The following is a 13,308-nucleotide window of genomic DNA, read 5'->3' on the forward strand; positions in this document are numbered from 1 at the left end:
ATGTGCCATGATCAGCAAAAAATACCCCCACCCGGTTTACGCTTTTTGTGTGTGTGTGTTGTCGCTCATATGTACAGCAACATTATTTGAGTGCGATGCCCCCGGCCCCCGGGATAGTTGATCAATTATTTTTTTTTATAAGAAACGATAATAAATCTTTCATATCAATCAAATTGGCGGTGCGGTCTGATAATTTTGAAACGCTGATGTATCTTCATGCATCGGTCAGCCGCAGGCCTCATTACGACCGAGGGGGGGGGGGTAGAGAGAGGATGGGATGTTGAGGGATGGTGGTTGGGTATATTTGCCGGGATAATAAAGTTCCAATGGTGAAATTTTATCGGCCTTAACTGACAACTTGATAACGAGATAATTATTATAGCCTAATTGCATGGCGTACGTCCATTTCCGATAATTGGAAAGAATTTTTATTAAAGTATATTAGATTGTATTTGTATTGACATGATTGAAAAAGAAAATAAAAATAGGTGTATATATATATATATATATATATATATATATATATATATATATATAATATATATATATATATAATATTATATATATATATATATATATATATATCATAAAGTTTCACGTATTGGCTTCTCTAAGGGTAACAAAATATGCTGAAGATAAATGGTAATGCTTTCAATGCCAATATGGTTTTTATTTACTCGAATTTTCGACGGACCTCCGTCTTCTTCAGGACTCAAAAAAAAAAAAAAATATATATATATATAATCATGAGGACCTTAATATATAATTGATTGGCTGAGTATTTTTTTTTCTGAAGGCCTTTTTACTCAAAGCTATTTGTTTGGGTGGACTTCGAATTTATAATTTGTGGGTTCATAATTTTATGATAAAACTTCGACCATAAAACGATAATTTCATAGATCATCAAGGTAATCATCGTCCTCGTCAGCTAATATAACAAAAAAGCATGTGCTCCTTTTATTTTCATATAGATGCATCCGGGAGATGCATGGGATATTGTCTGTTTTACGAGAATCCAAAGAGATTTATCTCTCATGTATTTTTGACAAACATGAATTTGTCTGTAAAACCGATGTGCAGAGCTTGATTTCATGGTTGACGGGATTCGTGGACTCCATGCTGTATTCCACGAACAATAGACCACAGTATACCAAAAAAGGGTGATGACGTCACTGATTTATTATGCCTCGGTACAGCGCTCGATGACTCCCGTCCAACAACTGCATACAGTATATACTTTCACGGTTTGCAGTAAAAAAGAGATATATGATCAGTGGTGTTTCATCCCTGTTTACCTCCTTGGCTTCCCATTTGCTGAAAAGAACTGTAATATCAGACCTTCGCAAGCCGTTTATTCGTCAGCAATTAACAGGTAAGTCATAATGTAAAGTGTTCAGAAAATATTTAGGAGAAAGTCACTGTATTTTTGTAGATTTGCGAGGTGATAACGATTTACTAGCACATAATCATAGCTGCATATTGATTGACGTACACGCTTTACTACTAGGTTGTATACTGTTGTATATTCACATGAATTTTGCAATATATTATTACGAAGTGTATAGGTATATTCGCCATTCGGCCTTCGGGATATAATTCATCTCACGCAGGATATACTCGAGTTGGAATGTAATCGTGATATATGCAGAGGGGATATTGGCAACGTACAATATAGGCACCGAAGACGTTCAGAGAAAGTGTTATAAATCATCATAAAGACGTCAGTGCAATGCTAATCTCATGTAACAGTGTAGAAATATAAGTCATATGCTGTTGTTGTTTATTCCGGTACATAGAGCTACACATGTACAGAGCCATTATTTCAATAGCAATTCTCGAAGGCTATGTTTCCGGGGGGGGGGGGGGCTACTTCCATTGACGAGTGGATACCATGCGCGACCATAGCGTCTCGAAAAGCACCCTAAACACGTAATTTCCATATTTTGAAAATGCATCCCTTAACCCCTTAACAAGTATTGGCGTGTTAACAAAACGATACTCCTGGCAAATATTCCCTGAATTGAAGCCCTAAACAATTAAGTACAGGCATATTTTAGTGTTATGTCACGGGTCCTTCGGTCATCGGTTTTGCGTTTACACATAATTTAGTTTAAAAGGACATCCTTATTATAAAACATTTGATTTTGTTTTATCATCCCCGCAAATTTGACCCTAAATACATAACATTCCTAGCGGAATAGATACCCTTTTAAATTATTTTTTGTGTTTTTGACACCCTTAGTGTTAACACGTTACGTAAGTAACGTGCCCTATCTTGAAAAAGACATCCTTTTTACGTGTTTTTTTTTGGGGGGGTCGCGCATGGTATCCACTCAATGTAAGTGCCCCCCCGGGGATAATTATGAGCGCTACACCAAGAGCGGGGGGGGGGGGTCGGGTAACACGCCGGCCTGACGAGCCGAACCCGTGTCAGTAAAAGAAATCTTGACACCTCCCAATTTCCCAATCAATTAAGAAAAAAAATTATGGCATGATCACATAATAATTATACATTGCCTGAAAGATATAGTATTTTCATTATTTCTCCCAAATAATAATTAATACCATAAAATGTGGCATGTCTTCATGTTCGGATCATCAGTATTCTTTGCAGTAATGTTAATTTTGATTTGCGCCAAAGTAACACATGGCAATATTTAATAAACGCTTTTTTTAGTATCGATTCTCAAGTCAATTTCATTGAAGTGGGATTTGCAATATAAAAAATGCGTGAATTACTAGACACCATTGGCATCTGGGTTTTGCGCAAATTGAACTTTACACCGCAGTAAAAAAAAAATATCTGCCTGATCCAAGCGTGAAGACATACCACATAAATATGTTATGAAATTGTTTCGATATAAATTGTATATATAGGGCAACTGATACTGTCGTTTGGTAATTTTGCAAAGATCGTCATTACTATTCAGGGTTGATCATCATCTCCTATGTCAAGTTGGGAAAATTTGGTCGGATTTTTTTTTGGAATAATTATATTCATTTGCAGCTTTATAGCGAATTCGTCTTCCGGCTCATAGTAGATTAATTATCATTATTGTTTTTTTTTTAATAAGTGCACACCTAGTTCCTCCAATGCATATATCATTTTCATAAATAGTATTGTAGATTAAATGTCTTGCTCACGGGCATATAGGTGCCGCGGCCGGGGATCGAACACCGGACCTTAATAAATAGACCACTCGGCCATGGCACCTCCACAATTTCAAATATAGTCATCGATCATGTATTTTCAAGAAGAGTAAAAACTGTAATAAAATAGTACCAAATATTTTTTTCATATATTTTTTAATTAGAAATTTCTGGGACGGAGTGCAGGATGATATATGTTTTTAACTAATATATTAAAGATCAGGTTTATAGTTGGTTTTTTTTTAAATTGAAAGATAGATTAAACCAATCAAAACCGTTATGGGCTATAGAGTTTGGTAAAATATGATGTTACCAACTGATAGGCAATTTGATTTGCCCAACACATGTAGCAAAAAGATGGCCCAAACGTCGATCGGTTTGGCAAATTTTACCCGGTGGTGATGCGTAGATAGTGTTAAAGGCCTTTCGTCTAATGGATGGAAATAAGCACGACAATGTTGCATGCAGTGTCGCGGAAACTACCTTGTAAAAGTATAAGTGGAGGGGGGGGGTGATTAAAAAAAAAGGTGTGTGTGAGGGTGTGTGGAGGTGCGTGTGTGCACGGTCTATATGGAGGTGAACCACGGAAATAAAAGGTGTGATTTTCACGTTTTTGTACTGGTTTCTCCGGAAAGTGAAGAAGGAACTCTTAAACAATTATGCAGCTAATTTCACTGCGATTTGTGATGTCATAATACTTTTTATTTGGTGTCGCTTCTCAATCTTGACGAGGATATGGGCCAGGGGCTTTCCCGCATAAAATAATTGGTATTATGCAAAGCACGCAAAAAACACACAAACAAACAAAACAAAACAAAGCTAATACAGTTTTACAGGTTTACTGTGCATTCAAATGTTTTTAAAAACATTTAATTGCGTGCATATTGCAAGTTGCCAAAATGTGTGTGTGTGTGGGGGGGGGGGGCTGGGCAAGTAGATCGAGAAGCCCCTCTCTCGGGATCGAGGCCTCTGATTGTGACGTATAATTAACATCAACCTCATGTGACCTGCATGCGCAATACAAAATCACATGCATTTCAAGTTCTGTTCCTTTTATTCCATCTGTAATCAGGGGAGCGTTTCATCAACACTTTTGTCCGACAACTTGTTAGGTCAGACAGCTTTTCTTTAATTAAAAAAAAAATTCTTTTTCAACTTTTGCTCCATCTGCTGGATCTGTAGTTCCCTTCCTGCCCCGCCCCTCAAAGGTTTGACTTTTTACAACACTGCATGGTGACGTGGTTAGGTTATATTGTTGATACCAGAGTATAATGTCACTTTTTATTGTCACGTCATAATTTTCCTGATCTGTGGGTGTTGCGCGCGCACCAATGAAGAGTTTCTAGGCCTACGATTGTATTTGGCATACCTTAAACCAAATCCCAGCTTACAGGCATCCTCAGGGCCAGGGGGGAATTCTCTTGCATCTACTCAGTCTGAAGAGGCGGATCCAGGGAAGATAGCACCCCGGACCAATGCTAGATTGGATCCCTTCTGAAAACCTGACATCAGGGGCAAGAATTCCACTTACCTTAATTTTGACACCGGTTATAATAATGAAATCGCTTATAGCTCCTCCATTCTTTGACGCCGATTGATTCCTTGGTGGTTGTTGGTGAGACATGGTTGGCGGATTTAAATCACGTTGATTTAAATTGTGATTTAAATCGCGATTTAAATCACCATGATTTTTTTTTAAAAAATCATTGATTTAAATCACTTCCATTGAAAAATGTACAAATCATGGACAAAGTATTTGTTCAATGCAGTTTTAATTCTTCAAGTCAACTGAAAAACGAAGTCTTCATATCTACTTAAAACAAATTAAAATCAAATTAATAAAATCAGGTATAATTCCTTAAAAACTACAGATGTATGCTGTTGTCAATAGGTACTCATTTTTTGTAAATTATGTCGAGTTTTTCTTCTGAAATTTTACATTCTTTGTCAGTTATTATTAGTCAATTTCTTTCTTAACAAAGTTTTCACATAATCCAAAGACTTTTCAGAGAGCAGTTTGTAAAAAAACAACTGAGCGCGCTTCGCGCGCTCCCTAAGTGACTCAAAATTTTTGCTGGTGCCCCCCCCCAATGCCGTGACCCACGGTACACCACTGTGATTACATATGGTCAATTCCAGCGTAACGGACATGACGTTCAGACAAATTTTTGTAATTCAAAGGTTTATACAGTAGAATTAGCAGTCTTTTGATAATTGTTACTGAGCTTATCAGACACATTTAAGTATCAGTTACATACACATGAAATTTCAAATTGTTTCATTGAACAGTTGTTGAGATATTGCACTCTTTGTGAGCGTAACGGACATGACACGAAATGGACGAAGCATTTTTACCTCCAATTGCTTATCAAAATTCCTGTGAATTCTTAGATTGCATGCACCTGACATTGGTGTTAATTCAACCTTAAGATCATGCTCTATCCATAAAATGGTGTTTAACAACAGTTTTGCAGTGCATTCTGTATTCATAGCTCAAAATGTAGCGTAACGGACATGACAGTTTCGTCCACTTTTTGTAAGCGAATATAATTATTTTATTACAAGATATGGTACAAGTCTAATTGTTTACATGTTAAGGCTAGAGGTTAGAGACACACATCATAACTGGTAATCTGTAATATCTCCCATTATTTTGCAATTTAAGAGGGGGGCTTTTCATACAATATTTATAAAACAAAAAAATATTTAGAAAAATTTCTTTTACACCAGTTAACAACAGATAGAGAGTATTTTCCAGTTACTACCATCCTCTACACCTTATTCAAAGATAAAAGTTGATACTAAAGATTATTTTTTATTCATGGCTTACTATTTGATAATATACACTAGCGTAACAGACATGACCCTTACGAAGTGAACTTCATTAGCACTTCTTAGTTTCAAAATGAAAGAAATATGAATAATGAATGTAATTATGTAACAACAAAGTGCCTTTACTAACATTCTTAAGAAAAATATGTAGATATTATTGGCAGGTATCATTAATTTAATAGCTATAGCCTACATGATATTTTTATATAGAATACAATGTTTATCGTACACTACGGCTCACTGAGAAGACCAAATCTCATTTTTTGTGAGAAGAAAACAAATGTACCAGACCTGTATAAATCCAAGATGAACATATTATTAAAATGTATTTTATGATAAAGAATATGTAGTAGTTATAGTATTAATGTCAGTTTTAAGATTAAAAAAAACAACATTAAGTATTTTAAAATTTAATAGCAGTACCTGGAAACCAATCTTTCATCATCGATTATGTATGAGTTGAAAGGCAATCGGAATGTTTGTAAATTGCTTGTGAAATTATTTTTCATTCGAATTAAATATCCTGAGTATAATCATCCTTTCATCAAATCTTGGATGTTCTAAATCTTACGATCTTTCTTGCTGACAAATGTGGCTGTATCTAATTTCGTTGCATTGTCCGCGCTGCTTGTGTACAAATGAAGATACATCATTCAAATTGTGATTATGGCTGACCAAAATACTATGATGACATAATTTATTGATCGCGCCACATTCCTTCCACAGCCCCTTTGCTTTGTGATATTGCAAAGAAGTGCCACTGTAGGTTCATGGATTCATAGAGCTACACCATGTAACACAGATATCTGATTCTGAATACAAACTTGTTTTTTTTTTAATGTGAGCCCATGCCATCACTGAAGAAGTAGAGGTTGGTGAAAGTCAGATAGTTTGAAGCAATACATGTATCATCAATGATCTCATGAATTCACAAGTTGAAGTTTTATCATGCTCCAAACTGTCAGTGCAAACACCTAAGATAATCAATTGTATTGTTCAAACACAAATGATGCAGATTGTGATCTAAGTATGTTGCCAGATCTAGCTGCATCTTTCCTAATATTATGTGGCATACCGTTAATTCTCAGAAAAATATACCAGAACAAGAGCTGAACTTTCATCATTCACTAACTTCTAAAAATGGCTTGAATGACATGCAGATTCTAGGAGTTATTACATCCAGCTATCCTCAAGCAATTGAGACTGACCTCAGTCTGTGACACTGAGCCTAATATTTTGTTTTTGTGAATGCTGCCTTTTGTCATATATAAGGCGTCATGTCCGTTACGCAAATTGTCATGTCCGTTACACCATTTTTATGAAAATGAGAAGTGGTAAGGGAAAATGATTGCTACGCATGGTAGGGGGTTTAATTCTAACATAGAATCTGAATCTGCAGTACCTTTAGACAAATTTCCTGTAAGCTATGAAAACTTTAAGTGAAAAACGTAACGGACATGACACTGATAATGGTAAAGAAATCACACAAATCTGAAGACAGATTTCTCTAAAATTGATGAATGGCATAAAATTTAATGATGATTTTCTGTTTATTTAAACATTAATCAACTATTCAAAAGTTAAAAGAGACCTCTGGGACCTTGTTTGTTTTTAGTAGAGACATTAAAGATGAATTGTTTAAAAATAGCCACATTTTTTACATTTTGCAATTTACTACTCTATTTTTTTGATGATGGAAAAAAATACAAAATTTTATCAATATTGTGATTATTCTATTGGAAATTGGTACTTTATAGATTACTTTTTAAGAAAATTTGACTGCTTAAGTGAAATCTTAAACTTCATTTTTTCTCTAAAGTGAACATTTTCCATGGAATTGCCCATATACATTATGGGTTATTTTGTATATTGCAAACAATGTAAATACTTTTGATGTATTATTGTGAACGCAGAAATAAATATAAAATAGAAAAAATATAATGGCAATTACAGATTATCTTTACCTATGAATATATGATATGTGTATCGCTAAAATTATAAGTATTCTTGATGAAATATGATTGTTTGATAAGCATGACTTTGTCCTTTAGGGTACAGTAAATATCAGTTTTGTGCTGTGATATATGAGGATGTGCCGGTGCTGGCTTAGTGCATTTAGGGACGTGCATTTTTGTATATCACAAGGGGGTGAATTAAATAAGACGGTACACAGCAATATATAAAAGTCAATGAGAAAAGGTTAGTTGGCAGTTTTCTAGTTTTGATCCTTCGCCTACACATAACTACTTCTGTCATGTAAAATAAAAAAATGATACCTGCATGTAATCAACATATTTAACATGCCTCTTATTTCGTATTCATACATTTGATGTTTTAAATAACATAATTATAAAAATCACATTAACATAATGTAGTACAGTCATAATTTGACTGTTGAGAAAAGCTTTCTCTTGTAAACCTTTTAAGTCACTGCAGCCCATTTTATGTTCAGTGCTACAAATAATGGAAGTTTTGTATCTGCATGTAATAATGGAAAGAGCTCTATAACAACAATTTGCAAAACTCAGAATAAACATTCAACACTGCATTTAAATGTTAAGATGCAGGTACTTCAGTTACAATAATTGGCAGTTGTAATCTGTGTCTCATTTAAAATAAAATACTTCTTTTTGTAATACATATGTTGTAATTTATGCAGTTTTGCAGTTTTTATCCTTTAAGTTAAAAGTAGATTTTTTCATGCTTCATGGATCAAACAGATTTTTTTGTAGAGAATATGGGAATAAAAATTGTAGATTAATGTAAAAAAATCACAGTAACATAATGTAGTATAGTCACCCTTTGACTAAGCTATCTCTTATATTGTTCTCCAAAACTGAGAGTTTTGCATCTATATCTGTAGCAAGAGAAGAGTTTTTTATCAAACTAAAAAGATCCTAAACGTACACAGTTGTAGTCTCTCTTTGACTATTGTAAAGCTGTGACTAATTGAAAAAAAATCATTGATTTGAATTATTTCTCTTACAATATACATGAATACTAGTAATTGGCAAAGGGTTTGTTGGCAGTTTTGATAAGGGAATTTTTTCCCTTGGATTTTTTTAAATATTTGAATAAAAAATCCCAGAGGGGAATTTTCGCTACTCACTGGGAATTCCCTATGGAATATTCCATCATAGACCTATGTATGATAGAATTAAGTTCAGATACAAGATTCCTTAAATTTATTTTTAATTGTCCATTTTTTACTGGATTTTAATTACAAAATATGTGGTAAAGAACAATATTAGGGGTGAAATGTATAACAACAATATTGATGTCATTGTAAGGGTAAGGGGGGGGGGGGTAATTACCCTTTTTTTCGAAGGAACTTTTAAAAAAATTAAAAAAATCAAAAAAATCTGATTTAAATAAAAAAAAATCCGATTTTTTTTTTTTTAAATAAAAAAAATCGCCAACCCTGTGGTGAGATGAAACTGTTTTTAAGGGCCCCCTCCCATTTTTTTTATTTTGAATTACGCCCCTCGCTTACCACCGTACCACATGCCTCCCTTGCTCTAACCCCCCCCCTCCCATCCGAGTCCCCTAAAAAAAAGCCCTGCCACAATAATTATTTACTCGATCCATCTTACTGCATGTGTTGTAGAAGGTGAGGGTGGTCTTCCTTATAAGACTACTCTCCAAAGATAGTCCAGGAAATGCAGTTTACTTTTGAAGATCCAGTATTATAAGGATGCTATCTGGGCCCGATTGCATGAAAGTTACTATCATCATGATCATGGTAACTTTGCCATTGAATGGTAACTACCAAAAGCCAAATAAAATTAAAGGAGAATGAAACCTTTGGAAAAAGATAGCTTACGGTGTGAAAACAGAAAAATCAAAGAAACAGATCAATGAAAGTATGATTAAAATCGGACAATTAGTGAGAAAGTTATGAGCATTTGAATATTGCGATCAGTAATGCTATGGAGATCCTCAAATTGGCAATGCGGCAAAGATGTGTGATGTCACCTGTGAACAACTGTCCTCATTACTTTATATATATTTCACTTAAATTGCCTCTTTTATCGCATCTTTCAGTAGATCATTGTGTTCTTTCTAAAAGAGGGCATGTAATACAGATTTTTAAAAGAATACATAATGGATAAAAAGTTTGTATCACCATAAGAAAAACCAAAAAGATACATTTTCAGGGTATTTTATAGTCCATCAAAGGGAAAGTTGTTTACATGTGACATTCCTTGTTCTATTGCCAATGGGAGGATCTCCATATATAGCATTAGTGACCCCAATGTTCAAATGCTCATAATTTTCTCATTATTTGTCTGATTTTTCTCAAACTTTCTTTGTTCTTATTCTCTGATTTTTCTGTTTCGACACAAACCTACGCGTTCCAAAGATTTCATTTCTCTCTAAGGATTCCATGCAAGCTACCATTGGATGGCAGAGTTACCATGTAACTTTTATGCATTTTAGGCATGGGCGGAAATTCCAGGGGGGGTAGCGTCCCCCTACCCAAAATAGTAGGGGGGACACAATATCAATTGCCCCTACTATTTTTGGTCTTTTATGTTGGAAAGAAATACATCAATAAAAAAATCAAAATAATACAAGTATTTTGGAGGAGAAAACAATGGAAAAAAGGGGGAAAGAAAAAAAGGGGGAAGAGGGAAAATTAAGAGGAAAAATAAGAGGAGGGAGACGAGTGAATAAAATAAGGCCAAGGGAAGATTTCGAAAATGATTTGAAAATATATTTTATGTCACTATATTGAATTTTGGCTCGCGCTTCGCGCTCGCATAGCCTGTTCGACGATATACTACATATCGTGTTTAATAGACTAATATGTAAATTAAAATATCAAGTTTTGATACTGATACTATGATAAGTTTTTGATTTACAATCTATATTTCAGTTCGAACATCGAGCTTTTATTATTTCGTTTGATTTACAAATTGATTTTTTTTTGTCAAAGTGCTCTGTAAAATGCCTGTTTTGCTGTGTGAATATCACTTGCAGCTTTTTGCGCTGTGCGCTTGCTTTATTTGATTTGCCAAGTAGGCCTACACATTGTCTCTGTTTATTCCATAAGATTCTTTAAATATAAATTCTATAAAAAAAAATCCCCTTTAATGACAGTTTATCAAAAATTTCGTCCGCGATTTGCGCTGGCATTATTGTTGAAAATTTATCAGCTCATAAATCCTATTAATCATTACAAAAGTGCTTAAAATATCCAGTTTTCAGGCCTCTATGTCATCAGACTTCACTCACTCATTATGCTTATAACATTAATAAATACGATAGATAGAATTTTCATGAATTCCTAATAACAAAATTGTCGCTTTTTCAGAATAGGAATAGGAGGATAGTCATCATTTTTAAATGACAAAATGTCCTTAGGCCAAGAATGTCCAGGTCTCAGGTCAAATAGTAATAAGAATATCAGCTCGCGCTTCTCACTCGCAACATTTATGCTATCCATATATATCCACTTTGCAATTTCCCTACACAGTGCTTTAGAAAGTGCTTAAATTCACCTTTTCCATATATAATAAATATATAAATTTCGGAATATAAAAGTATTTTCCGCTCGCGCTTTGCGCTTGCATTATTGATTTTCATGATAAAAAATGAAATGTATTCAGAATGCCAAGATTCTGTCTAACTCTATAATACGCGCACACATTTTTATGGAGGTATACGCAGCTTGATCTTTATTCAAAACGTGCTAAATTTATCCAGTTTCAGATCAGAATATCAAAAAAAATTTCTGCTCGCGCTTTGCACTCGCAGTATTAATGTAGGAAAAGACCAAATTTCCCATCTTTTTTCATGATTTACAAAACATGAATAGAGTGTCCCATTTTTAGGTCTGAAATATCAATATTTCGGCTCGCGCTTCGCGCTCGCATTAATTGTTTGGTTTTATACCTATGCCGTTAATGATTAGAAATAGTGCTTAAAATGTCAATTTTTTTAGGTCGGAGTGTCAAAAAATTTTCAACTCGCGCTCTCATTTTTCAATAGTTGAAATATGTATCTTCTTAATCAGGCTAACTGCAAAACGTCCTCAACAGGTCCCTAACAGATCAAGCCAGAACCGCTCGCAGTAATTATTTAGCTACATACGCATCTTATTCAGGTTAATACACATTGCCCCAGAACATTCAATTTTCAGGACAAAATACACAAAATTTCCCCCCCCCCCAAAAAAAAAAAAATCAGCTCGCGCTTTTGCGCTCGCACTATTTAAATATGGCTTATGAGATTCCTACACTCTGTTTTTTTTTAATAAGAATAAAGTTAGAAATGACTGGTAGGACATTGGCGTTTTGCCCCCAACCCCCCCCCCCATTCTTCACGACCAAGAAACAAAAAGAGAAAATGAAAGGGATAAGGGTGAAGCCTATTATTCTTCATCAGTCCACCTAATAAATAAATAGCCCGGAATACCATTTTAAGGGCGTGATGCCATAATAATAAGGGTTTTGTATATATCTCATATTATTATGTTTGCTTATGTTATCTAAAATTGATTCAACGTTTCTTGTTCTTAATTTTCAGCTTAAAACAAAATGGCTGTGGTATACCAGCCCAACGCCGTTGCACTACCACAGAGTGGCCCTCAACCACCAATCCAGCTTGTGGCCAACCAACCCGCAACGATGGTCCTTCAAAGTCCCAATAACACCGGTATATCAGAACGATACAATGCAAAGAGTGCCCGCGTCACCGGGTGGATTCAGCTGAGTTGTGCCATAGCTGCTTTCGTGATCAATGTTGTTGAGCTGCTCCTCGGATCCTCTGTTAGTATTGTCGGTACGGGCATTTGGGCTGGACTGTTGGTAAGTGCACACTATGGGTTCAGCTTTGCACCGTTAAAGGTGCAGACCAGGGGCCCCGTTTCATAAAGGACTTACAGCTGTTGTAACTTGAGGCCTGTTACCATGGTATTTGCCATAATGGCAAAGTTACAACAGTTGGAACTCTTTATGAAAGGGTCTACAGATGTCACACTGGGAGCACCTTTAAGGTGCAACTTCGTACCTTTTTGGAAAGATGCAACTTTGCACCTCTCTGAAAGGTGCAAAGTTGCACATATAAGGTGCAGAATTGCACCCAAAGGTTCTTATTTGCACCCTCAAGAGAAGTGCAAAGTTGTATCTTTCCAAAAATATACAAAGTTGCACCATAAAGGTGCTCACAGTGTGACATCTGGTCTGCATCTTGAAATGTTGAACCTGTCCAGCTTTTCATTTCAGAATAATAATAATAATAATTCAGCCCGCGCTTAGCAATCGCATGAAATATAGACTTAGTTACTCATTCTTTTCATAGTTGCAGGAACTTATTAAAATG

The 13,308-nt window shown here is 35.1% G+C and overlaps 1 protein-coding gene across 1 annotated transcript in view; it reads left to right on the forward strand.

Annotated features, from left to right (window-relative positions):
* Positions 1 to 1,213: 1,213 nt before the first annotated feature.
* The window catches only part of LOC121422241, a 34,040-nt gene continuing 21,945 nt past the window's right edge, over positions 1,214 to 13,308 (forward strand). The window contains exons 1-2 of the mRNA XM_041617152.1: positions 1,214 to 1,372; positions 12,514 to 12,794. Of these exons, the coding sequence (XP_041473086.1) occupies positions 12,525 to 12,794 (270 nt within the window). The 5' untranslated portion in view covers positions 1,214 to 1,372; positions 12,514 to 12,524. The remainder of the gene's footprint in view (positions 1,373 to 12,513; positions 12,795 to 13,308) is intronic.

The sequence above is a fragment of the Lytechinus variegatus genome, chromosome 1 (assembly GCF_018143015.1).
Source record: "Lytechinus variegatus isolate NC3 chromosome 1, Lvar_3.0, whole genome shotgun sequence".
Classification (NCBI taxonomy): Eukaryota; Metazoa; Echinodermata; class Echinoidea; order Temnopleuroida; family Toxopneustidae; genus Lytechinus; species Lytechinus variegatus.